Genomic DNA, 27248 nt, shown 5'->3' on the forward strand with positions numbered 1-27248 from the left:
TCCGCCGCGGCCCCCACGCCGTCCACCCCGGTTTTCCGCCCTACGCCTAGCTCCGTCCAGGACCCCCCCAATACCTCCCCCCAATTGGTCCACCCCGGAAAGCCCGCCCACGTCAATCACCTTAGCACCGCCCAGTCCCCCTCCTTCCGGCCCGCGTGGGGGCGGAGGGTCGGGGGCGGAGCCAGCCGTACCCGGAATGAAAACAAACGGCGGCCCCAGCATCCGGGCGCTCGGCCGGGCGTAGCTGGCGCAGCTGTTGCGCAGGTGAGGAGGCGGCGACCGGCGTCCGCGACTCCGGTCCGTTCGCGTCACTTCCCGACGACTCCGGTCCGCTTCGCGACCCCGGTCTCCTCAGCGTCGCCTCCTGACGACTCGGACCCGGGCGCGACCCGACACGTCCTTCGTCTGGGCGGCGAGGTGAGAGGCGGGGCCTGGGGCTCCGGGCCGGGACCTGGGATGGGGAAGGGGGGGAGGGGGCCAGGCCGGGCCGGGTGGGACGGGACCTGGGAGGGGGACGGGAGGGAGGGGGCCAGGCCGAGTCCGGTGGGACGGGACCTGGGAGGGGGGAAGGGAAGGAAGAGGAAGGGGCCCAGGCCGGGCCGGGCTGGACGGGACCTGGGGAGGGAGAGCGGGCGGGCGGAGCCGGGCCGGGAGGGACCTGGGAAGGGGGGAGAGCGGACCGGGCTGGGCCGGGAGGGCTGGGACCTGGGGAGGGGGGGAGAGCCGGCGGGCCGGGCGGGACGGGACCTGGGGAGGGGGGGCGGGCGGGCGGGCCGGGACGGGAGGGCTGGGACCGGGCATTTACGGAAGGCCGAGCGTGTGATTGTGGGGGACCCGCGGGGGTACATGTGCGCGTGTGTAATGCCAAATGACACCGCAGATACCTAAACACCATTCGGGGCTTCTTGTCAAAACCGGAGAACCTTGAGGATCTGAGCCTCGTGTCTCAGCATCTTTTCTTGCTCTTATCTTTAGTACAAGAATCTGTTTGTTTGTTTGTTTGTTTTTAGTCGGTTGTGGGGCTTGAGCTCAGAGCCTGAGCCCTTAGCGTCTTCTGCCTGAGGCCGACATCCTAGCACTTGAGCCAGACATCTACTTCCAGCTTGGTGTTTGCTATTTGGAGATAAGAATCTCATGGGATTTTCTGTCTGAACTGGCTTTAAATCTCAGTCCTGAGATCTTCTCAGCCTCCTGAGTCCCCAAGGTTATAGGAATGTGCACCAGGGGATGGCATGAAAAGCTAATGCTCTTAAGAGCTGTTCTCCTCTGTTGTGAGAAGTTAAGCTCAAAAGCTGGGATTCTTTCATGGGTTCAGAGATAGTGTCCTCCTGTGTGCCTATGCTCTCTTCTTCTCCTTCCCATTCTGATCACCTCTTTCTTATCCTAAACTAGCATAAAACAGATTTTAACTTATTAATTGCCAGTCCTTGGGCTTGAACTCAGGCCCTGGGTACATCCCTGATCTGCTTTTATTCAAGGCTAGGACTCTACCACTTTAGCCACAGCACCACTTCCAGATTTTTCTGTGTATGTGGTACTGAGGAATTGAACCCAGGGCTTCATGCATGCTAGGCAAGCACTTTACCATTAAACCACATTCTCATCCCAACTTCCTTTTTAAAAATACACATTTGTGGAGTACATTTAAGCCACCAATTTGATTTACAAATCAAGTGAATTGGATTTGGGAAGAGTACTGGCCCTCAATAGGGAAAAAAATGTCCTGGGTATGGTGGCTCATGAATGTAATCCTAGCTACTCAAGAGGCTGAAATCTGAGGATTGAGGTTTGAAGCCAGCCTGGCCAGGAAAAGTCTATGAGACTTTTTTTTTTTTGCGGTTGTGGGGCTTGAACTCTGGGCCTGGGCGCTTGTCCCTCAGCTCTTCAGCTCAAGGCGAGCGCTCTACCACTTGAGCTACAGCGCCACTTCCAGTTTTCTAGTGGTTTATTGGAGATAGGAGTCTCATGGTCTCTCCTGCCCAGGCTGGCTTTGAACCGCGATCCTCAGATCTCAGCCTCCTGAGTAGCTAGGATTACAGGCGTGAGCCACCGGCACCCGGCGTCTATGAGACTCTTGTCTCCAATAAACCACCAAAAAGCTAGAAGTGGAGCTGTGGCTCAAGTGGTAGAGCACTAGCCTTGAGCAAAAATCTGAGGGACAGTGCCCAGGCCCTGAAATCAAGTCGTAGGACTACCCCCACAGAGAGGGGGGGGAGGGAAAGAGGAAGGGAGAGAAGTGGGACTCATCTGATACTGACACTCATAGTCCTAGCTACTCCTGGAGGCTGAGATCTGATCCTTATCCCCACTCATCAGCAAAAGCCAGAGTTGAGGCTCAAGTGGTAGGTAGAACATCAGGCAGGAGCTCAAGGCCCTGAGATCAAGCCTCAGTACTTACAAAAAAGGAAAAAAAAAAAAAGTAAGCCAGGTGCTTGTTGCTTATGCCTGTAATCCTAGCTACTCAGGAAGCTGATATCTGAGGGTCGTGGTTCAAAGCCAGTCTTGTCAGGAAACTCCCTAAGACTTTTATTTCCAAAAAAAATGTGCAAGTGGCAGTGTCTCAAGTGGTAGAGTGCTAACCTTGAGCAAAAAGAAGCTCAGGGACCGCCTAGGGTTCAAGCCCCAGGAATGGCAAAAACCAAAAAAAAAACCAACTTGGGGTACTGTTCAGTGGTAGAGCACTTGCTTAGCATGTGTAAAGCCCTAGGTTCTATCCCCAACACTAAACTTTAAAAAAATGGGGTAGAATAATATTTTACTGCATAGCAGCAACTTTAAAGAATACTATATAATTGGATACATAATAAATAATTCTTTTTTTAATTTTTCGGTTGTGGGACTTGAACTCTTGGCCTGAGTGCTGTCCCTCAGCTCTTCAGCTTAAGGCTAGCACTTTACAACTTTGAGCTACAGTACCACTTCTAGTTTTCTGGTGGTTAATTGGAGATAAGAGTCTCACGAGCCGGGCGCCAGTGGCTCACGCCTGTAATCCTAGCTACTCAGGAGGCTGAGATCTAAGGATCATGGTTGAAAGCCAGCATGGGCAGGAAGTCCGTGAGACTGTTATCTCCAATAAACCACTAGAAAACTGGAAGTGGTGCTGTGGCTCAAGCGGTAGAGTGCTCACCTTGAGCTGAAGAGCGCAGGGACAGTGCCCAAGCCCAGAGTTCAAGTCCCATGACCAACCAAAAGAAAGAAAAAAAAAGAGTCTCATGGACTTTCCTGCCTGGGCTGGCTTTTGAACCATGATTCTCAGATCTCAGCCTCCTGAGTAGCTAAGATTATAGGTGTGAGCCACTGGCACCCAGCCTCATAATAAATATTTCTTTTTTTTTTTTTTTTTTTTTTTTTTTTGGTCCGGTCGTGGGGCTTGAACTCTGGGCCTGGGCACTGTTCCTCAGCTCTTCAGCTCAAGGCTAGCACTCTACCACTTGAGCCACAGCGCCACTTCCAGCTTTTTTCTTTTTGCTTATGTGGTGCTGAGGAATCGAACCCAGGGCCTCGAGCATGCAAGGCAAGCGCTCTACCACTGAGCTACCTTCCCAGCCCCATAATAAATATTTCTATGTATATCCTTTTCTAACTGGTTAAAACCTTATCTTAAACACTGTGTGTGTGTGTGTGTGTGTGTGTGTGTAAAGTTTTGCTTATTCTACAAAAGACTTCAACGTGTTAGGTAAGTGCTACAACATTTTTAAATGAATGTGGGGTTTTATTGATACATGGTTTTACTTTCAAGAATGGCACAGAAGAAATATCTTCAAGCAAAATTGACCCAGTTTTTAAGGGAAGACAGGATTCAACTTTGGAAACCTCCATATACAGATGAGAATAAAGAAGTTGGCTTGGCATTAAAGGTATTTTCCTTTTAAAGACATAAAATATTTGTTATGTTATAAATCTTGATAAATAAGATTCTGAAATCACCAGAAAATTTCAGGCATGTCCTTGTATGTAGCACTAAAAAGCACTGGTACTGAGATAGGACAAACTTAGTTTTACTTGTTCTGTGTATTTACCTTTTTCTTTCTGGCTGTTCTGGGGATTGAAGTCAGGGCTTTATGTGAGGCCCTGAATTGCACCCCTAGCCCTTTGACAGTTTCATTCCTAGGAATGTTATCTGATTTCTTGGGACTTTTATCAGAGTTTTCCTTTACCAGGTCCCAGTAATAACCTACGTGTCTTCTTCTAAGGCCTCACCTCCAGTAGTGCCACCCAGAGACCATGCCTTTATCAATGAACCTTTGAGGCTCACTGCTTCTATTCAAACCCTCCCATAAAATGATCTGGGATCTGATTTTGTGTTGCCCTGCAGCAGGAAGAGCAGCATGGCAGAGCTGCGTTTCGAGATGGGATAGTGTTGGGTGCCGTTCAGTCCTTGCTGTCTTCGCTGTGGAACTGTTGCTCTTCTCCCCCAGGCTTTTTGCACTGTGTCCCATCAGTATTCATTTTTCCAGAATACAACCTGATAACAGTGTGTCTTATGTATTGATAAAAATACTGTTCTATATATTTCAAGGAACTGAAATTTTCCTCTGTGTGTGTGTACATGCGCGTGCGGTCCTGAAACTTGAACTCAGGGCCTGGGCAATGTCCCTGAGATATTTTTTTTTTACTCAAGACTAGTGCTCTACTACTTGAGCCACAGCTGCACTTCTAGGGGTTTTTTTTTGGTGGTTAATTGGGGATAAGAAGAGTCTCAAGGACTTTCATACCTTGGCTGGCTTTGAACCAGAATTCTCAGATCTCAGCTTCCGGAGTAGTTAGGATTATAGGCGTGTCTATGGGCGCCCTGCCTTTCTAAGCAAAGAAATTTTACATGTTCTTGACAGAGCTCTTCTCGATTAGAACATCCCAGTACATTCTTTGCTTTCTCAGTCTGTGTTTCCTGAACATGAGGCAATGTTTATCAGCACAGTAAATTTTTTTTATTGTGAAAATACTGTACAGAGGGGTTAACAGTTACATGGGCAAGTAGCACAGTAAATTGTAAATAGGGCATTAACTTGTCTTGAAGGTGACATAAATCAGGAAGTGACTTGTGTGTCTCTCCTGCCACTGGAAACAGGTTTCACTTTTTTTTTTTTTGAACCCACTTTCTGAACTTCTATGTTAGGTTTTTTGTCTCAGAAGGTGGTTATAGTATTAAAAAGACCTAATTTTCTCCCCTCCACCCAGTTCCTGGAAGAGTGGTAAGGGTGAAGAAGCATCTTTTTCTAGTAAGACTTAGTGGTCTGTTCACAGCTCCAGAGCAGGGCTGGTTGCCTTCATTAGAAGCGGGCAGCTAAGCCAGGCGCTGGTGGCTCACACCTGTATTCCTAGCTACTCAGGAGGCTGACATCTGAGGATCACAGTTCAAAGCCAGCCCGGGCAGGAAAGCCCATAAGACTCTTACCTCCAATAAACCATCAGAAAACCAGAAGTGGTGCTGTGGCTCAAGTGGTAGAGCGCTCACCTTGAGCTGAAGAGCTGAGGGACAGTGCCCAGGTTCAGAGTTCAAGCTCTATGACTGACCAAAAAAAAAAAACAAAAAAACAAAAAACTGGCAGCTTTCAGTCTAACCTCGAGCCTCTGGGAGAGGGGGAAGGGGTTGGAGTTGAAGGTGATCACCAATGATTTCGTCGAGCCAGACTCCATACAAGTCACAAAAATGGAGCGGTTGGGGAGCTCCTGACTACCCTCAGGACAGAGACATTAATCTGGACATTCATTTGTTCATTTCCATCCTTCCTAGTAAAACTGTAATAAGTATAGCATGCTCTCCAGAGTTCTTTGAGTCATTGTAGCAACTAGAAAGACCGGAAGGTGGGGGAGGGTGGGAACATTCTACTTTGTAGCCAGCTCAGACTGAGGCTTGGGTAACCTGTGGAGAGCGGGGACCCACCTTTCAACCTGTGGGCTCTAGTGACACGTGTCAATACTGTTGAGCTGAATTGAATTAATAAGAGTAGCAGTTAGAGTCAGGATTGATTGGTATCAGGAGGAAACAAGAAACAACTAAAAGCACTCTTTAGAAAATGACAGAACATTTTTTAAAGAGATTTAGCTATTGCCTGGTGATAAAAAGTAACATATAATTTGTGTGTGGATCCAGACTCTATAGCCACTATGCTTGGGGTTAAAGGGTTTCAGATTGCAGTTTTTCAGGCTTTGGAAATACTTGCATAGACTTTACCAGTTGAACATCCCTAATCTGAAAATACGAAATCCAGAGTGTTCCAAAGTCCAAAGAGTCAACCCTTTTGAATATCATGCTAGCGCTCTAGATTACGTGTTCCTGAAGTTGAGCCTTGCGTGCCCTGGATGAGTTCTGAGGTGTACATCGTAAGTGATTGTGTGAGATGTACGGCACTGCTGCCCACATGGCGTACTCTGTGACAGCACACTTTGTAACTGGAGGAAGGAAAGCTCTCAAATGACAGGAAGTGCGGCAAGGCTCATATAGACCAGCCAGCTTCATCAGCATTTGCTGTCACCGTCAAGTTGTTTGAGTCACACTTTTACACAACGGGCAGCACATTGCCACCAACATGCACCCCATTATGTTGTGATGTTAAGATGGACACAGCGTGGAGACTGAGGTTAAGAGCATCCAGATTGTGTAGTGCAGCTAGGGTTAAAAAACACAAAAACTCGAGACCAAATCTCAACGGAAAGCTGGGCATGGTGACACACTCCTGTCGTCTCCACTAGTGTGGGGAGTGTAACTCGGAGGACGGATGGTGGTGGAAGTCGTGAGCTCCCTTGGTTCTCATCCTTGTCCTTGTACCTCGTCCTGCGTTTGCTGCATAATGGACAGTGTGTATATAAAATACAAAAATGCAGAGAATACGTGTGAAATCATTAAACATCAATAGCTTATTCTAGTCTTTTCCTGTGTAACTATTAAAATGTGTTATTAATAGGCTTATGTAATTCAATCTGTTTTATAGCTTTATGTATCATGAGCATTTTTGTACTGTGTAGTGCTTTAATCATGGACTTTAATCTAGATTCCATTGTTTACCATTTTGTGAGCCACTTAATGAGCTGTTAAGCCTCAATACAAATTTTTTTTTTTTTTTTTTTTTGTTGGTCGTGGGGCTTGAACTCTGGGCCTGGGTGCTGTCCCTCAGCTCTTCAGCTCAAGGTGAGCGCTCTACCACTTGAGCTACAGCGCCACTTCCCGTTTTCTGGTGGTTTATTGGAGATAGGAGTCTCACGGTCTCTCCTGCCCGGGCTGGCTTTGAACCGCGATCCTCAGATCTCAGCCTCCTGAGTAGCTAGGATTACAGGCGTGAGCCACCAGCGCCCGGCGTTCAATACAATTTTTTTTGGGGGGGGGGTCAGTCATGGAGTTTGAACTCAGGACCTGAACACTGTCCTGAGATTTTTTTTGCTTAAAGCTAGCATTTTACCACTTGGAGTCAAAGCATCGCTTCCAATTTTCTGATGGTCAGAGATAAGAGTCTCCTGCACCTTCTTGCCTTGGTTGGCTTTGAACTGTAGTCCTCAGATCTCTGCCTTCTGAGTAGCTAGGATTATAGGCATGAGCCACCAGCACCAGAGACTTCACTGTAATTATTGGTTGACATTGTTTTTTGAAGCACCTTAAACCCATTATCTTAGTGAATTTTAAAGTTTTTCTTAGAAAGTAATTTTACAACTACTACTGATGATCTAGAATTTTTCATTAAGGACGTTATTTTAAGTCTAAACTCTACTTGGGCTTGCCAATTTGGAAAAGTAAAATATATTCCCTATTCTTAAAATTTTTTAGCCTGCAATGCTGTTGAATTATTCGTTATTTCTTAAAATAACTTCTTTGGGGCCTTGAACTCAGGGCCTGGGTACTGTCCCTTAGATCTTTTTGCTTAAGGCTGGTGCTCTACAACTTAAGACACAGCTCAATATTTGACTTTTTGGTGGCTAACTGGAGATAAGAGTCTCATGGACTTCCTGCAGGGCTGACTTTGAACTACGATCTCCTTCTCCTCAGTAGCTAGGATTATAGGCGTGAGCCACCAGTGCCTGACTTAATCTCTTCTGCTTTGCATTGGTGGATCATGCCTGTAATCCTAGTTACTCTTGAAGCTGAGATCTAAAGATGATCAGAGTTTGAAGCCAGCCTGGGCAGACAAATCTGGAAACTTATCTCTAGCCAGCAAAAAACTGGAAATGGAGATAGGACTCAAGTGGTAGAGCACCAGCCATAAGTGGGAAAAGCCAGGCAGTGGCCCTAAAGTAAAGCTCCAGTATAAAAATGAATACTCGTTTCTTATTGTTTTCTGGTCACAAAGATCATAAACTACTCTTCCTGTCCCCAGGATAGTCCCAATTGTTTTCACATTTTCTGCTGAGCCTGTTCTACTGTCTGTCTGTGGAATTTCTCTTTTTTGGATCATAAGAGCCATGACTGGATTTCTGTATGCCATACATAAACTCCTCAGTTTCTGCCCCAGAGGCCCTTGTGCCCTTTCCTGGCTTGCCTGTGCTCATTTCTCATTGGCACTGCATTGAGCTCTCCTTGCTGCTGCTGCTTCTTAGGACCTTGCCAAGAAGTACTCTGACAAGCTAGACTGCTGTGAAAATGAAGTTGAGAATATAATAGAAGAAATACGTTGCAAAGCAATCGAGCGTGGAACAGGAAATGAAAATTATAAAACAACAGGAATTGCAACAATTGAGGTGTTTTTACCTGCAAGGCTACGAAAAGTGAGTAATTCCTCCAAATTAACTTTGGAACCAATACTTAGTGATGTGATCCCAGGAATTGTTTTTGTTCAACTACAGTCCTAAATTAAAATTTCTTTAGGCCAGTTTCCATTGACTGTTGAGGTTCTGGAGCCCAGTCCAGCTGCTCAGAGCTTCCCCCCATCAGTCATGGAGCTTGAACTCTGGGTCTGGGCACTGTCCCTCAGGTCTCCAGTTCAAGGCAAGCACTCTACCTTTTGAGCCTCAGTGCTACTTCCAGTGTTGTGGTGGTTCATTGGAGATGAGAGTTTCAGGGACTTTCCCTCCTGGGCTGGCTTTGAACCTCCATCCTCAGACCTCAGCCTCCTGACTGGGAGGACAGGCAGGCACCGCTGGCACAGTTATTCAGAGCTCAGGATTAGTGGTCAGGATTGCTGTGAGCTAAAGTGGCCACCAGGTTTTTTAGAGAACACTCTCAAGCCACAGTTCCCTTTCCCTGCTCTGCTGCTTGCTCAGGCAGGGCCTAAGCAGGCTCCGTAATGCTACCGTGGCCAGGCCAGTGCCTTAGCACCGGCCATGTGACCATTTCCAGAGCTGGGAGTATATGTATGTAAAATGTATGTGAGGATTCATGACCATGCTACTCATACAGGCAAACCTGGAGGAAATTCCAAATGTCCAGGAGTATATGAATGGAAAAACAAGTGGCATTGTCATATAATAGAAAACTACTTAGTAATGAATAATGAAATACAAGTACGTACACAACACTGGTGAACCTCAAATCATGTGGAATCAAAGGCCACACTGTACGATCTATTACAAAATGTTCAGAACAAGCAAATCTGTAGAGAGAGAAAATTAATTATTTCAGGGGCTGGGGAAAGAAGGGAAGAAATGGTAGGGCCAGGCATGGTATTTGAGGGAAGGTGAATGAAGTGTGAAATTTGGTTCTAAGGTTGGCTGCCCCTGTGACTGGTGCTTAGCAGCCTACTTGGAGGACGTTCACGGCACCTTGTCAGCTCCAGCCCCCTTGGTTTTCCCAGGCATTTTAGTCCTGGACCAGGGACGAGGTTTATATCCCCAGATGTCAGTTTTTTTGTTCTCATAGGGTGATAGCTCCAAGTAACATTTTATTTTGTTTCCCATTTTTAAACAGGACAGGAAGAGCTTGCTGGAGACCCGACTGCATGTCACTGGCAGAGATCTGAGGTCTAAGTAAGTACCTGAAGCTGTTCGGGTGCTGTGCTCCTCTGTACACTGGTTCATTTGATCCTCCTGGCCTTCCTGCAAGTAGGTAGCATGGGTCCTATCCTCACTTTATAGCAGAGAAAGCTGAGACTGGTCAGGGAGGGCTTTGGGGACTCACACTGACATGTGAGAGGCCCAGAACCACTGGACAAACTGCTTGTTCCTCTCTGTCCAGGGCAGCTTCAGGTGGAGCTGGGAAGTGCAGACCTACCATCACAGGTGCTCAGCCCACACAGAAAGGAGTAGATGAGGGACAGACATGGGAGAGAGTCTGGTTCAGCAGATTGTGAGAGGTTTTGGTGCTGGTACTGAGACTTGAACTCAGGGCCTTACACTTTACTTGACTCTACTCACAGCTGGTACTCTACTACTTAAACTATGCCTCCATTTCTGACTTTTTGGTGGTTAATTGGATATGAGTATCCTAGATTTGTCTGTCTAGGCTGGCTTCAAATTTTGATCCTCAGCTCTCTGCCTCCTGAGTAGAAAGAGTTCCAGACCTGAGCCATCAATGCCTGTCAGATCACATGTTTTTTTTTTTTTTGTTGTTGTTGTTATTTTGTTTTTCCATTCTCAGTGCAATAATAATTTGATGTGATTTCAGGCTGTGCTCTCATCTGTAAAAATACCACATCCTAACTTTGAGATCTGGCAAGTTGTTTCACTGATGGTTTGGGCACCTGCCAGGCTAGCCTATCACTTTCTCCACCTGACTCTGATTATCACCTTTGGTCACTTCAGGCTGTCTAGGGGTGGACTGAAGAAGCTTCCTTCAGTCTGGAGTAGACAGTGGTATGGATGACCTTTGATCTCAGCTTCTCCAAAAAGACTACCCTGGAAGGGAGAGGATTTGCTTCTGACAAACAGAATTCACTTGGCTGTTTTTAAGCCTCCTAATGAAATGGGTAGATAGCACGGCTCATGAGGAAACAAATAGGGAGCAGTTTAAGAAAGGACTTTCCTCCTACTGTTTCTAGTAGTCCCAAGTGAACCTGCTTGGTTTGAAGAAAAGGTACAAAATGGCAATCATGATTTAAAAGAAATTTCTTTTTATTGGTCATGGAGCTTAAACTCAGGGCCTGAGCACTGTCCTTGAGCTCTTTTTTTTTGTTGTTGTTGTTGGCCGTGGGGCTTGAACTCTGGGCCTGGGCGCTGTCCCTCAGCTCTTCAGCTCAAGGCGAGCGCTCTACCACTTGAGCTACAGTGCCACTTCCCGTTTTCTGGTGGTTTATTGGAGATAGGAGTCTCACGGTCTCTCCTGCCCGGGTTGGCTTTGAACCGCGATCCTCAGATCTCAGCCTCCTGAGTAGCTAGGATTACAGGCGTGAGCCACCAGCGCCCAGCTTGTCCTTGAGCTCTTTTGCTCAAGGCTGGTGCCCTTCCACTTAGAGCCATAGCTCTACTTCCAGTTTGAGTGGATAATGGGAGATAAGAGTCTCAGGGCACGGGCTGGGAAGGTGGCTTAGTGGGAAGGTGGCTTAGTGGGAAGGTGGCTTAGTGGGAAGGTGGCTTAGTGGGAAGGTGGCTTAGTGGGAAGGTGGCTTAGTGGGAAGGTGGCTTAGTGGGAAGGTGGCTTAGTGGGAAGGTGGCTTAGTGGGAAGGTGGCTTAGTGGGAAGGTGGCTTAGTGGGAAGGTGGCTTAGTGGGAAGGTGGCTTAGTGGGAAGGTGGCTTAGTGGTAAAGCGCTTGCCTTGCATGCCTGAGGCCCTGGGTTCGATTCCTCAGCACCAAATAAGCAAAAAGAAAAAGCCGGAAGTGGCGCTAGGGCTCAAGTGGTAGAGTGCTAGCCTTGAGCTGAAGAGCTGAGGGACAGCGCCCAGGCCCAGAGTTCAGGCCCCACGACCGGACCCAAAAAAAAAAAAAAAAAAAGGTCTCAGGGCACTTCTCTGGCAGGCTTCCAACCACAATCTTCAGATCTCAGCTTCTTAAGTAGCTGCTGACACCTGGCAACTAATTTTTATTTTTTTAATTTATTTACTTATTTATTGCCAGTCCTGGGGCTTGAACTCAGGCAGGGCCTGGACACTGTCCTTGAGCCTCTCTGCATACAAGGCTAGTGCTCTACCACTTGAATCACAGTATCACTACTGGCTTTTTCTGTTCATGTGGTGCTGAGAAATTGAATCCAGGGCTTCATGCATAGTAGGCAAGCACTAGGCAAGCACTCTACCACATTCCTAGTTCCTAAAATATTTTTAATAGATAATAAATACTTGGTGTTTCTACAGTTTTCACTGGGTTGTTTTTTTCTTTTTTTTCCAGAATAGCTGAAACCTTTGGATTTCAAGAAAATTACATCAAGATTGTCATAAATAAGAAACAGCTCCAGCTAGGTATGTTACAGCAAAGAATGCACATCTGTCTAATACAGAAATAATGGTTTTCCATTTTTCTTGCTAATGGCCTAGATGACAGCCACTGCAGCTGGTATGCGGTGGCCCTGCCATTGGGCACACAACCCTTTACCTGGTGCTTCTGCAGAGGGGAAGTGCTGAGCCCTCCAAGCAGAACTTCGCTAGCAAGAACCCCAAGGAACCCAACTTGCATACCAGCAGCTTGGTGGCTCCTCCTTTTATGAAATACAACAGGGTTGGGGGGTTTTTTTTGCTTTGTTTTTGTTTTTGTTTAGGAAAGGCAATGAGACTCTTTATTGCCAACAAACTACTCAGAAAAAGCTGAAGCTCTAGCTCAAGTGGTAGAGTGCTAGCCTTGAGCAAAACAAGCTCAGGGACAGAGCCTTGGCCCTGAGTTCAAGCCCCAGGACCAGCACCAAAAAAAAAAAAAAAAAAGAAAGAAAGAAAAAGAATGGAGTCTTAGACTTTTTGCCCAGTTAGTTTCAAAGTATGTTCTTTCCAATCTAAGTCTTCCAGAAATCAAAACAGTTTTTGAGTGTGCCCAGACTGGATGATGTTAATTTCTGTGAGGGCTTTAATGGGCTGCTAATACTGTAAAATTCAACGCTGGATTAATCTCATCAAAAAGTTCAGGGCTGGGGGCTGGGAAGGTGGCTCAGTGGTAGAGCGCTTGCCTTGCATGTATGAGGCCCTGGGTTGATTTCCTCAGCACACATAAGCAGAAATAGCCGGATGTGGTGCTGTGGTTCAAGTGGTAGAGAGCTCACCTTGAGCTGAAGAGCTGAGGGACAGCACCCAGGCCCAGAGTTCAGGCCCCATGACTGGACCCAAAAAAAAAAAAAAGTTCAGGCTGGGAACTGATGGCTCATTCCTGAAATCCTAGCTACTCAGGAAGTTGAGATCTAAGAACCATGGTTTGAAACCAGCCTGGGCAGACAAATCTGAGGGACTCAGTGATCCCTCACCTATCACAGGAGTTACATTCCAGAGATCCCCACCATAGGTGGAAAATCTATGAAGTCGCATAATATATTTATTTTTATTTATTTATAAGTATATTTTAAGGCTTTATAAACCCTTCCCACTCTCTTATAAACTTTCCTGTACTCTTATAAACTTCATATGCTCTTAAACACGTTCTGTACTGTTAAACCCATGTAATTTTTTTTAATTTTTTTATTGTAAAGATATTATACAGAGGGTTACAGTTACATGAATGAGGTAATGAGTACACTTCCTCTTGAACATTGTTACCCCCTCCATTGTTTTCCCCCTACCATCCCCTCCCTCCCTCCCTTCCCCGAGGTTCTTTTTTTTTTTTTTTTTGATTGTGATTAAGTGATTACATAATTTCCGGAAATTCACAGTATTGTGGAATAATGATGCTCGTTTAAAGTCACAAGTTCATTCTAACTTTCCTGGAGCAAATTGTCTATCACAGTCTGTAATATATAACGGTGCTCACATGTTATATACCATATATGTGATCAGCAGCATGGGGATATTTGGTAGTGGTTCAGCCAGATGAGTGGGAGTTCTTTGTTTCTTAAGTCCTGTTAGTTTTGTCATATCACCTAACATTTTGGATTTAGCATCCACTTATCAGGAAGACCATGTACTGTTTGTCTCTTCGTTCTTGGCTTACCTCGCTCAACATGATTCCTTCTAGCTCCATCCATTTGCCTGCAAATGCCATTATTTTGTCATTTCTAATGGCTGCATAATATTCCATTGTGTATAGATACCACAATTTTTGGATCCATTCATCTGTGGTGGGACATCTAGGTTGTTTCCATATCCTAGCTATTGCAAACAGTGCTGCAATAAACATGGAGGTGCACGTGTCCTTGTATATTGGTTCCTGTTGTTCAGGATAGATGCCTAGAAGTGGTATGACTGGGTCGTAAGGGAAAACCCATGTAATTTTAACAACATATAAAATCCCATATGGGCGCTCACCGGTGACCTCTGACAGAGATGGCGACTTAGGTGGCTGTGAGTGCCGACGGGATGAAGGCGATGAGGAGGAGGTGAATGCACTGCACAGCCACGCAGAGCGTCGCAGCTCTTCCAAAGGCTCTGCCTCCTCAGGCTCCATCAGGTGGTGTGGGATCTTCGCCCTGGGCCGTAACTTCTGTGTTCCTATTAGAAGGGGAGGAAAGCTGTGTGTTCATTGCATTTTCTCATTTTCCTTCTATACTGCCTATCACACTGCTCTGCCTGTGGTAGATTCTCAAATACTTGCGCTTTTGATTTGGTCTTAGAGTAGAAAAAAGAAAACAGGGAGGGATGAATTTAGTTGGTTTTGGTTTCAAGTGCCTGAGTTCAGGGCTGCTTAACAGGTACAAAGTTCCACAACTACATTTAAACACATCCTTACCAATGAGAGCCTGGTGTTTGCAAGTGTGAATGGAGGCTTTGCAATTCCATTCACACTGGAAATGGGTGGTTGCTCAGTGAGCTTACAAGACAGCCATTTTGATGTTTGTAGGAAAAAGCCTTGAAGAACAAGGAGTGACTCACAATGTCAAGGCCATGGTGCTTGAACTAAAACAATCTGAAGAGGATGTGAGGAAAAACTTCCAAGTAGAGGAAGAGGAGCAAAATGAAGCCGAACTCAAAGAGAAACGAATTCAGAGGACGAAAAGAGGACTAGAGATACTGGCAGAGAGAGGTACATGTGGCTGTAGGACATCACCTTACCCACATACAGAGGACCATGAATCATACTGTTGCTGCTGTTTAACCCAAATTAATGGAGTTCTTTGTTCCAGCTGAGATGGTGGATCCAGAAACCATGCCGTACTTGGACATTGCAAACCAGACAGGCAGATCAATCAGAATTCCCCCATCAGAGAGAAAGGTAAGTGCTGGGCCAGTGGGGGCTAGAGTGAGGGGCTGGTGCCTTGTTTACCATCCCTGAGCCAGGCTCAGGCCTCTCCTGACTGTGAAGAGGTGTACTGGCTAGGGTCAGCCTAAACTTAGTGTAAATCACACTTAACGATTTGAGTTATTTCATTTAAAGTTAGTAATATTTATTTTCCTTAATTATTTTCTGCTGGTGTTGGGGCTTGGTGTCAGGACCTCACACTTTTGGCTTTCTGGTGATTAAGTGTTACAGGCCTTCCTGTTCAGGCTGGCTTTGAACCATGATCCTCACAACTCAGCCTCTTGAGTAGCAAGGATACAGGTGTGAGCCACCTGCACTACTAAGTGATGGTATCTAGATCTTTTGGAACATGTTTATAAGACTGAATTATGTAAAAATTCAAACTTAAAAAATTAACTTCAAAAAGTTCTGGATCACGCTTACCTTTGCTATTAGTATAACAAAATGTCTGCAGTAATTAGATTACAAAGCTGGGTACCAGTGGCTCACTCACGTCTGTAATCCTAGCTACTCCGGAGGCTTGAGATCTGAGGATTGCTGTCTGAAGCCAGCCTGAGCAGGAAAGTCTGTGAGACTCTTATCTCCAACTAAGCAGAATTGGAGATATGGTTCAAGTAATAGAGCATCAGCCTTGAGTGAAAAACCTCAGGGACAGCGCCCAGTCCCTGAATTCAAGTCCCAGGACTGGCTTGCACACACACACACACAAAAAGTGTCATCTGGCAAAAATACTTAAAAAAAAACTGGCTATTTTTTAATGCATTGAAACTTACAGAGCACTAAGCGTAGATCTAGATCAGCAGATACTAAAAGTGAACAGATAAAAAAACCTGGCCTGGTCTACTGTAGACCCATAAAACTGAGAGTTCTGCTCTAGTGTTTATATTTTTCTTCCTGCCTGTTAGATTGAGTTGTGGTCTTTCTTACTTTATTTGCTGTTCTTTGTAACTAATGTGCTTTTAGTATAACTTGTTATATATCTTTTTTTTTTTCTCCAGTCCTGGGGCTTGAACTCTGGGCCTGGGTGCTGTCCCTGTGCCCTTTAGCTCAAGGAGAGCACTTTACCACTTGAGGTACAGCGCCACTTCTGGTTTTCTGGTGGTTTATTGGAGATAAGAGTCTCAGGGACTTTTCTGCCCAGGCTGGCTTTGAACTGCGATCCTCAGATCTCAGCCTCCTGAGTAGCTAGGAGCTAGGATTATAGGCCTGAGCCACCTATGCCCGGCTCCTTGTTTTATATCTTAAAGTGATGTTTTTAGGAATATCTGTTCTTTTCTAGGCGCTTATGTTAGCAATGGGCTATCATGAGAAGGGTAGAGCTTTCCTGAAAAGAAAGGAATATGGAATAGCCTTGCCATGCCTTTTGGATGCTGACAGATATTTCTGGTAAGCACTTTCATGCTTGGTGGATCCAGTATTAAGGGAAATGATCCAGGTTTCACACAGTCCCCTCCCACTCTCATCACTTCAAGTGCTTTGTTCTTGCTTTTGTTTTTCTACCTTCTACTACTTGAGCCAGGCAGGAACCACCACTGCAATATGCCATGTTATCTGTTTATATTTTGTGCTAGTACTGGGGCTTGAACTTGGGGTTCTAGATTCTGTCCTTTTGCTTTTTCACTCAAGGCTAGTGCTCTACCACTTAAGCCACAATTCCAGTTCTATTTGTTTGGGATTTTTTTTGTTTTCTGTCTTTTTGGTGGTTAATTGAAGATCAGAGTGTCTTGGATTTGTCTGTGTGGGCTGGCTTTGAACCACAGTCCTCCATTCTCAGCCTCAGTAGCTAAGATTACAAGCATGAGCCACCAGCACCCAGCTTATACCATCCTTTTTAAAGCCTTGATTTTCCTAATTAACATGATCAGATTCAAGTTTAGGCCTAATCATTTCAAAATTATAATATGTAGTGATTTCTTGAAATAGAATATAATGTATCTCAGTAATAGGAGACCTGTGCTTTGCTATCTTTTTGTTTTCATTCTCCTTATAAGATTCTAGGTCAGGTCACACTTAGGCACACATTGCTTTTATTCTTCTTGCTCTTGATATTTATTAATCATGAAAAAGCCTGTTGAGGCTTATAAGAAATGAGAATGAGTGTGGCAGATTGCCATTGCATTCCTGTGGTTGTCAGGAACTCTCCTGAGTATAGGTCACACCTTAGTCCTCTTCTCCAAAGGAGCTAGTTCTCTGATTAAGCAGCAGAGTGGGATAGTGCTTGACCTGGTTCTGTACGTATGTATATACGTACGTACGTACGTGTGTGTGTGTGTGTGTGTAAAATGTGATGTGTATTAAAGACTAGACTGTTAAGAGACAATAAATGAAAAAAGAGAGATAGTAAATGCAACAATACTTCTTTAATACATTAGTTTTTTGCTCTCCCCAATGGATTCTAAGCCTGCCCTGGAGGAGAGCACTGTGTTAAAGGATAAAGATGAGCAATTCTGTGTGATTTGGGGCTGCTGAGCGCGTAGCCATAGCCAGGGTGGAAACTTGAGGATGTGCACCCCACTCCCACCACCCCTCCACCATCCCCCCACCCCGCCTTGGTTTTGGGTCTTGAAGTCAGGGCCTCAGTGCTGTTCCTGAGCCTCTTTGTACTCAAGGCTAAAGCTCTACCATTTGAGCCACAGTGTCACTTCCGGTGTTTTCAGTGGTTAATTGGAGATGAGTCTCATGGGACTTTTCTGCCTGGGCTGGCTTTGAACAAGTCCTCAGATTTCAGCCTCCTGAGTAGCTAGGATTACAGGTGTGAGCCACCAGCACCCGAGGAGGATGTGCAGTCTTATTTTAAACAGATGGCCTTCCTTATTAAAGAATTGGGATCTAGATTTGCATCATATATTTTAACAGGCTGGCCTGGAATTATCTCTGTTGTCTAGTCTGGCCTTGATCTCACAGTCCTGCCTCTGCTTCTCAAATGCTGGGATTACAGGCATGCACCAATAAGTAATGGCCAAACAAGTCATCGTGGTAACTGTCTCTGTCTGCATTCTTCCTAAACCAAACTGCCTTCTACTTACTGTCTTTCTTTCTTTCCCTGTACTGTGTCCAGCCAGTGGTAAAGTGGCCTTTACTCTGTCCACAGGCCCTCAGAAGTCGAGTGAGGCTTTAGCAGGCATGTACTAGATTGTTTCCCCATCTGGAGTGTGATTGAGCACGAATGCCTTGTCAGAGCCACCACCAGCTAGCCACCATCTTAGCGAGGGCAAGAGGGGACGATGCCTTGAAAGCAGAAATCACAACCTGTCCCATACCTTGGAGTCACCCAAGGGCATCTTAGAAATACAGCATCTAGCACGTCTCAGCAGCAGTATTTCTTGCAAAAAGAAGATCAGCTCCTGTGTCTTGGTGGTTCTAGTTGGTAGTTTGGGCCAGCACCACTGTGTTCAAGCTTGGCTTCCTCATGTCCTGGGTCAGGAGTGTTAGGCTGCTATTCCTATGCCTTTTTCTCTTTTCCACTGGAGGGACTCAGGTTATGTGGTTGACTTTAATCAGCCTATGCAAGACCTGAAGAGCAGTCCAGTAGGTCCCACGAGGCTTCCCGTGGGGCCAGCCGGTCAGTGACGCCTCCTTCTCCTTGCAGTGAGTGCTGCAGGGAGCTGTTGGACACGGTGGATAACTACGCCGTGCTCCAGCTGGACATAGTCTGGTGCTACTTCCGCCTGGAGCAGCTGGAGTGCCTTGATGATGCCGAGAAAAAGTTAAACTTGGCCCAGAACTGCTTTAAAAATTGTTACGGAGAAAATCATCAGAGGCTGGTCCACATCAAAGTATGTCACTGTCCTTTGTTTCATGTCACACATCTTTGGAATCTGTGTTTATCCCTGTTCCACTAGACCACTGCCGGGGGTGAGTTGGTCTGGATGTGGCTGTGCAGTGTGTTCTTTGTAAGATTGCAGCATGTGTTAAATGTTTCTGAATCTAGCTGTGTCAAACACAGCTTGCTAGTCATAGACCCCCGATAGTCCCCTACCCTGGAGACAGTCAGTGACCTACCTATGTTCTGTAGTGTCCTAGATGGCCAGAGACAGGCATCCCAGCCCCAGTTTCCTCCCATGTGGAGGCGTGCTGATGCAGTAGTGATTCTGTGGACATTATGCCCTGTGAGACAGAGGGAATTGGAAATGTGAACACTCTACACCTGTAATTGCAAACAAGAATGCTTTATCCCCTTAACTTTATCTGATAACTAGGGAAATTGCGGGAAGGAGAAGGTGTTGTTTTTAAGACTCTACCTGCTTCAGGGGATACGAAATTATCACAGTGGGAATGGAGAAGAGGCTCGGGAGTATCTCAGCAAGGTAAGGCGACTTCCGGGTAGCCGTTTTCATCAGCTCTTCCCAATCCTGCAAGTGAAGAGCACTCTATCAAGCCAGCAGTTTGTGACTTTTGAGAGAAGTGCATCCTCTCCTGTGGTATCCTGAAAACATATTTGTTTGCCTTGCAGGCCAGAGGCCTTAATAAGGCCTTAAGGATGCTGCACCCCAGCATTGTGGGTCGCTCCTGCAGCTGCCTCTGCTACCTGCAGAGGGAGCCAGAGAGTCATTTGGCCTCTAAATGAAGAGAGGACCAGGAAGTGGCTACAGGTCATTGACCTTGCCCTAGACTTTACCACCTTGCCAGGCCTTACTGTAAGGGAGAGTAGTGCTGCTGTATGCACAGCCCAAACTCAGAGACTTTCGTTAACAAAAATGAAGGGGATCCTGTATAGCAGTTACTTCCACAATACCTCACTAATTCCCCATGCTATATTACAGATAAGTTACATAGGCAGTTGTCTGTTTCCATCCTACTGGTTGATAATAGATTGGTTAAAGTTTCCATCTAAAAATCCAACACCGTATTCATGCAGAGTACGGTCGAGTTTCTTTCAGTTTTGCTAAGCTTTTGGGGTTGCTATAGTTACATGACTTGTATTTCTCCCTGTTTGTAGGCAAGTCAGCTCTTTAAAGAGCTGTATATTGATCCGTCGAAAGTTCACAACTTGTTGCAGTTGGGTTTCACAGCCCAGGAAGCCCGGCTTGGCCTGCGAGCCTGTGATGGGAACGTGGATCATGCAGCTACTCACATCTCCAACCGCAGAGAGGTAGCTGGCCACTGCTTCCACAGCCCACGCTCTTGAGGGGCTGCGATGTGTGAGGCAGAGCAGGATCGTTTTAGAAATGCCTGAGCTCCCTGGGGTAGGAAAGAGCAAAGCAGCCCAGCCTGCACGAGGTGTTAATAACAAAGGCATGATTTTTTCATTCCAGATCTAAAAGAAAAGGAGTAACTTGTCTTTTCAGTGAATTGATTTCCAGATGGTATAGCCTCTTACCATGGTGGAGGTTACACCAGCAGTCTTTTTCTTTCAATCTCTTTCTGGTTCTCAATACTAAAATATGTTTCTGAAAACCTTTGTAAAGGGTTTTCCAGTGGGGCAGTTAGGATAATTTAGGCTTAAGTACGTTAAGTAATCTTAAAACCAGGTGCCATGATTCATGCCTATAAATCCCAGCTACTCAGGAGGTGGTGGGGGGAGGATGCAAGTTCAAGGCCAGTCGTGCTGTTAGTAATACCCTATTTCAAACATAGCCAGTAGCGTACATGTGTAATCCAGACTTAGGAGGCTAAGTTAGGGAGGATTTTGATTTGAAGCCAGCAGGAAGAAAATTCCATGTGGTCTTGTCACCAAAATAACCAGCAAAGGCCAGGAGCTGGTGATTCACACCGGTAGTCCTAGGAGACTGAGACACGAGAGTAACAGTTAAAAGTGAGTCTGGTTAGAGAAGTCCATTGGACTCATCTCCAGTTAATCAGCAGAAAGCCAGAAGTGAAGTTGTGGCTCAAGTGGTAGAGCACTAGCCTTGAGGGATGGGATTGGATTGAAGGAATGGTTTGCAAACCTCTTTACATTTTTACTTATTTATTGTTGTGCGGGGCACCAAACCCAGGGCGTTGCACAAGCTAGACAGGATCTGCATTCCCAGCCCTAGTTTTTTTTTTTCCTCATCCTGAGGCTTGAACTGAGCCTGGGCACTGTCCCTGAGCTCTTTTGCTCAAGGCTAGAACTCTGTGACTTGAGCCACAGCGCCTTTCCCAGCTTTTTTGGTAGTTTAGTGGAGAAAAGAGTCTAGCAGACTTTCCTGTTGGAACTGGCTTTGACCTGTAATCCATGGAGCCCAGCCTTCTGAGTAGCAGGCATGAGCCACCGTACTTGACTTTATTTTCTTTTTTGTCTTAGCATTAAAGTCTCCTTTTTTTAGTCACACTTTTATGTGTGTCTCCATTGTTGGGTGCTTCCAGTTAGGGCCTAGTGGGGCAGAAGGAGGGGACTATAGCTGTTTGCGCCCAGCTCAGGCACCTCCAAGGAGCAGGTTGCACAGCCGTGGGTTGAGCTGTCCTTTGTCCCCCTTGAGCATTCTGTGGGTTCCAAATGGATCCTGGCCAAGTATGGCCTGGGGAGGGGGGGGGGCGGGCTCAGCAGCACACTCGTCACCCAGAAGCCCCTACCATGTGCTGAACCCTGGGCACTTCACCGCAGGGGGGGGGTCCCCACAGAGCAAAGCTCTTCTCCAGGGCTTGACGGGGCGAGGGCAGGTAGAGGAGGTCCCTGTGGCAGCTTTGAGAACCTGCAGGGCACAGGGAGACGCGGAGGCCGTGCCTGGTCTCTGACTCGGTGAGACTGCTGTCTTCCTAAGGAGCTGGCCCAGATAAGGAGGGAGGAGAAGGAGAAGAAGCGCCGCCGGCTGGAGAGCATCGACTCCCTGAGACGAATGGGCTACTCGGCACACGCGGCCAAGCGGGCCCTGCACCAGACCAGCGGGAACCTGGAGGAGGCCCTGAAGGTAAGGGTGCCGCCGCCAGGCTCCCAGACCCGCTTCTGCAGCACCGGCTTGCTTAGCTCGTGGGTGCTCTTCCCTGGGTCACAGACCTTCCTCGTAATCTCTGGTCTGATGTGAGGTCAGCTCTGCTGCTCTCCAGCTGAGTGACAGAACACGGGGGTGGAGCCTTGCTCCCTCATGAGACCTCCTGACCTGCAGTACACCGCGGGCTCCTTCCCTGGAGAACTGGATCTGCAGCAAGAGTTTGATAGGAATGGGCGTAATTTCCAAAGTGGTGGAAGAAGAGAATAGTAAAATTTTTGTATTTTTTCGCCCCTCCCATCGTGGGACTCAAACTCGGGGCCTGGGCTTTGTCCCTAAGATTTTTTGTCAAGGCTAGCTCTCTATCGCTTGAGTCACAGTTCCACTTCGGTTTTCTGATGATAAGTCTCCCAGACTTAACTGCCAGGCTGGCTTTGAACTGTGATCCTCAAATCTCAGCCTCCTGAGTAGTAGGATTTCTTTTTTTGACAGTGTCATACCTTCCCTCCCTCTGTACAGTTTTTTTTCATAAAATTGTTATTTCAGTATCTAGTTTTATTTAGTATCTTTTGGCAAAGGAGCTTTTTGAAGAAATTCCTGGAAACTACAGGTTAATAGTACCTTCACAGAAGACCTGTTTCCTCTTCCATTCTTACTTTTTTTTTTTTTCCCCGTGAGTGATGGTCCTTAATTGTTTCACTCAGGGCTGGCACTCCACCATTTGAGCCACAGCTCTGGCTTTTTGCTGGTTAATTGAAGAGTATTACAGACTTTCCTGCCCAGGTTGGCTTTGAACTGTGATCTTCAGCTCTCAGTCTCCTGAGTAGCTAAGATTCTAGGTGTGAGTAGCCGTGCCCAGCAATGAAGTTGTGGCGGGCTCAGGACCTGCGCTGCGTGGCAGCAAGTTGGCATGGAAGACCTTGTCACCAAACACCAGTGGAGACAAACACTGAGCTAAATCCCACAGGCCTGGTCCTCTGCTTTCCTCTGCTCTACCTGTGGGGCTCATGGCAGGCAGCGGGCAGGAGGGGGAGTGAGGAGCAGCTTGCCCCGCACGCCTTTTATCCCATCCCATATTTCAGAAGGCCCCATGGGTTTATTTGAGGCAGGTGCGCTACATTTGAGCCACAGTCTCAGCCATGTTGCTTAGTTATTTTTCCAGATAGGGTCTTATGTGTTTGCTTGAGCTTTTGGACCATGATCCTTCAGAACTCTGCCTTCCACTAGCTAGGGTTGTGGCTTGTGGGTTGAGATGAGATCTCATTAACTTTTTTCATAGTCTGCACCTTTGGTGTAGCTGGTATTACAGGTGCACACCACCATGCTTGGCCACCACTCTGCTTGGTTGGTATCCTTGGGGAGCTCCGAGCTGCCTGAGCCTCTGCTGTGGACCTGTTCTGTGGCACTCGCCTCCAGAGCTGAGCTCTGGGCCAGCGGTCTCCACCTTGGCCCCTGCTGGCCTCCATGAGCTTTGACGAGCCTGGCTGCTCTCGCCCCACTCTATCTTGGCCTCAGAATCCCTTTGGTGGGCTTCCCTGATCACAGCCTGGGGTGGGACCCTTTCCCTGCTTCCCAGCCCCTTGCACAGTGCTCCTCACCTGCTGGTCCCCAAGTCCATGGCGCTGGGGCTGTGCCCCCCACGTGGGGGTGGCTGTGGCTTCGCTGGGGATGAGTGATGGTCCCGTGTGTCCAGTTCCTCCTCAGCAATCCTCACCTGTGGTGGCTGCACGGCTCAGAGTCCGACACTAACGGCCACCAAGGAAGCCCTGCCCAGGAGAGCATCGACCAAGTGAGTGAGGGGCCCTGGCGCCCCGCGTGGGCGGGCGGTTCCGGGCCTGCAGGTGCCTGCCTGGGAGCCCTGAGCGAGCCGGCCAGGCAGGGTGCCGGCAGGGCCAGGAGCCGGGGAGGCGTTGGCATGATCTGGCCACTTCTCTCTCCAGCCCTGTGCCTTCGACCCCCTGAAAAGATCATGGAGCTAGCTGTAGTGGATTCCTGTCCCATGTGCCGGCTCCGTGCACCTTACGTGCCTCGAGCGTGGTGGCCGCTTCACTTGCAGTACTTGTGGCTGGGTGTGAGCAGCACGGTGCTGCCTGGCTCCAGCGTGGGCCCCACCATGGCCTGGCCTGGCCTGGCAGACTCAGGATCTGTGAACCCAAGTCTTCCTAGACCCCTTCCTGAGGGCTTGAGGCCCACTGGCCAAAGAGCGCCTGCAGGAAGGGCAGTTGTGTGCGTGCTGGGCAGCTTGAGGCGAGGTGGGTCCCGTAGCCTCGGCCTTGCTCATGAACACGCCTGTCGCGGTGTCCTCCCCAGCTGGTGTACATGGGCTTTGACACAGTTGTGGCCGAAGCCGCGCTGCGGGTGTTTGGGGGCAACGTCCAGCTGGCGGCTCAGACCCTGGCACACCATGGAGGGACCCTTCCTCCCGACCTGCAGTTCTCGGGGGAGGACGACTCCACGCCATCCACGTCTCCTTCGGACTCCGCAGGTAGGCCGAGGCTCCAGGGAGCCTGTGAACAGTGGCCCGTGAAGTCCCAGGACAGACCGGGCGCTGGCTGCCCCCGGGGTGAACCAGCTGCAGCCGGCCCAGGCCACTGTCCTCACCCCCCCCCCCCACCTGCTGCACCCTGCAGGAACCTCAAGCGCCTCCACGGATGAAGACATGGAGACAGAGGCCGTCAACGAGATCTTGGAGGACATCCCCGAGCACGAGGAGGACTACCTGGACTCCACGCTGGAGGATGAGGAGATGATTATCGCAGAGTACTTATCCTACGTAGAACACATAAAGTCAGCCCCTAAGAGAAACTAGAGAATGAACAGAAATAAGTGCTAAGTTTCTGCTTATAAATCCCGTCATTGTGAAAATTCTAATGCAGGCCTTGCTTGTGTTCCATTTGCTGTTGATGGATTTTGTTGTTTGGTGTAGGAGGGGCCGCAGGGGACCCCCGCAGAGGACAGAGATGAGGGGGACTTGGGAAGGAGCATGCTCTGGCCTGACTCTGCTGTTCCTTCTGGCTCCCAACTCCACCTCCCTGCCTGCCCATCCACAACCAAAGAGCGGGCTCACCACAGGAGCAAGGGGCCGTGGTCCCTGGGGGTCTCGGGGCACAGGGGACAGTTGGGTGTGCTGGGCCCGGCTTGTTTCCTATGTAGCTCTCAAACCGCTTTTGGAGAGGCCCCTCTGCCTGTGTCCCCTTAGCTCATGCCGGCCAGCCCCGCGCTCGCAGCTGCCATAATACTCCGTCCTTCCGGCCAAGGGCCGTGTGCTGACAAGGCTCAGGCCCTCCTGGCAAATGCTTTATCTTGAAACAGTGGTTCCTATGAGTTCAGCAAAACACCCGCTTAAAATTCAAGGTTGCGATCACTCCCTATGTGTCAGTCCTTGTTCAAAGTGAAAATCTTTTATTAAATAACAAATATTAATCAAAGCACCTATTCTAATTAATATTTTGAGACTGCTATCATAAAGTCACGGCTGGCTGTCAGAGACTTAGATGTATTTTTTCCAAGTTTCTGCTGGGGATTTGTCATAGCTGGGTGACAAGATTACGCCTTGGGCATGCGGTCAGCCTTTCATTGGCTGAAGTAACTCCTCCCCATGTCCAGCATCCCTCTTGATGTGGCCTGGACAGCAGCCTTCCACTACTCAGCCTGGGGGCAGCAGCTGTGACCGATGGAGCAGATGTGCACAGCGTGGGCCGCAGGCCACGTGGGCTGTGCCGCCGCCAGGGCTGACTGTGGTGCTTGAGCTGTCAGCAGGTATACACAGCACTCGTGTGGCTAAGTGGACACGGTCTCTCGTCATTCTTTTACAGTGGAGAGTACTGATGGAAATAAAAGGTGGAAAAGCCCTTTGAAACGTGTTGGCCTAGCTGCAGTAAGTAGCTAAAATGCTCTGTGGTTTGATGTGGGGTTTTTTGGTATCAATACGAGGGCTTGAACTCAGGACCAGAGTGCTATCCCTTAGCCTTTTTTGTTCAAGGCCGGTGCTCTACCCCTTGCGCCACAGTTCCACTTGTTTTTGGTGGTTAATTGGAGATGAGTCTCATGGACTATCTGACTCAGATCTTAGTCTCCTGAGTAGCTGGGATGATAGATAGGAGCCACCAGTACCTGGCTGTGGTTTGCCATCTTGAAAACCTCTGTAGTCGTGGGCTGTATATGTAGATCGCTTGCCTGGCACACATGCCACCCTGGGTTCCACTCCCAGTGATGGTAGTTGCTGCTTTGGAAAGGGCATGGGTGGAAAATAGGGCTTGGGGTGGAGCAGGGAGGAGCAAGTCTCCATGAAGCAGGCCACACAGCGGAGAGCCTGGGCTTCACGGGTGAGAATGTGCCTGGATTCGGGTCTGACCTGAAGAGCCCCTGACATGGGCCTCCTGCACATGTGGCTGCCGGTGTCCCAGTAGCTGGAAGGCTGACTGGTTTAAAGCGTGGGCAGCACCATTGTACCGGCAGACACGAAGTGCTGCTGTCCTGAAAGAGCTGCGACCTGCTGGGCCTGGCTGAGACTACTGTGGGGGGGACCGAGGCTGAGAGTCCGGCCAGGCGCAGGAGGGTCTCTGAGAGCCAGAGGAGAAACAATATTCCATACCTGGGGCAAATGACATGTGACATGATCTTAAGTTGGGCAGAGATGAGGCTGGGAGGCGTGCTATGGCCCAATGCCCTGGCTGTCCCCGGCTCACCTGCAGACCTGTGCAGGTGTGAGGGGGACACACAGCTGAGCTTTGCCTAAGGCAGTGGAGGGTGGGCTCAGCTGAGTCTGACGTTGGCCATGCTTACACTGCCCTCCCGGCCGCCAGCCTCCTGCCCTCTCCCAGCCTCCTGCCCTCCCCCAGCCTCCTGCCCTCCCCCCCGGCCGGCTGAGACCCGTCGCAGGCGCACACATTTTCTTGTCTTCTGGATTGACCACACACATACACCTGGTTTCTTATTCTCCCTCCCTTTTTGGGGTGCTGCTGGAGACTGAACCCAGGGTTTTGTTTGCTCCACTAGTCCTGGGGCTCAAACTCAGGGCCTGGGTGCTGTCCCTGAGCTATTTTTTGTTCAAGATTCTACCACTTGAGCCATGGCTCCTTTTGTGGTATTTGTGTTGGGTGTGTGTGTGTGTGTGTGTGTGTGTGTGTGTGGTTAATTAGAGATGAGTCTCATGGGCGTTCTTGTCCAGGCTGGCTTTGAACTTTGATCCTCAGCCTCCTGAATGGCTTGCCTTACAGCAGTGAGCAACTGG

The 27248-nt window shown here is 48.1% G+C and overlaps 1 protein-coding gene across 1 annotated transcript; it reads left to right on the plus strand.

The window, feature by feature from the left end:
- Positions 1–246: 246 nt before the first annotated feature.
- Positions 247–25866, plus strand: Nub1 (negative regulator of ubiquitin like proteins 1). The gene is made up of 15 exons (XM_069997110.1): positions 247–417; positions 3740–3857; positions 8527–8694; positions 9833–9891; positions 12186–12256; positions 14769–14951; positions 15052–15140; positions 16447–16553; positions 18757–18943; positions 19367–19474; positions 20107–20259; positions 21851–21997; positions 23709–23804; positions 24326–24500; positions 24646–25866. Exons 2-15 carry the CDS (start codon positions 3741–3743, stop codon positions 24822–24824), a joined length of 1839 nt encoding a protein of 612 aa, XP_069853211.1. The 5' UTR covers positions 247–417; position 3740; the 3' UTR covers positions 24825–25866.
- The last annotated feature ends 1382 nt before the right edge of the window (positions 25867–27248 follow it).

The sequence above is a fragment of the Dipodomys merriami genome, unplaced genomic scaffold (genome assembly GCF_024711535.1).
Source record: "Dipodomys merriami isolate MVZ:Mamm:240054 unplaced genomic scaffold, mDipMer1.0.p SCAF_5, whole genome shotgun sequence".
Lineage (NCBI taxonomy): Eukaryota > Metazoa > Chordata > Mammalia > Rodentia > Heteromyidae > Dipodomys > Dipodomys merriami.

Excerpts from the sequence above, each read along its gene's own strand:
- Nub1 (XM_069997110.1), top strand. The coding sequence starts at position 3,741 with ATGGCACAGAAGAAATATCTTCAAGCAAAATTGACCCAGTTTTTAAGG. Across the intron at positions 12,257-14,768 it reads TAAGAAACAGCTCCAGCTAG|GAAAAAGCCTTGAAGAACAA; the intron begins GTATGTTACAGC and ends TGATGTTTGTAG. Across the intron at positions 15,141-16,446 it reads TTCCCCCATCAGAGAGAAAG|GCGCTTATGTTAGCAATGGG; the intron begins GTAAGTGCTGGG and ends GTTCTTTTCTAG.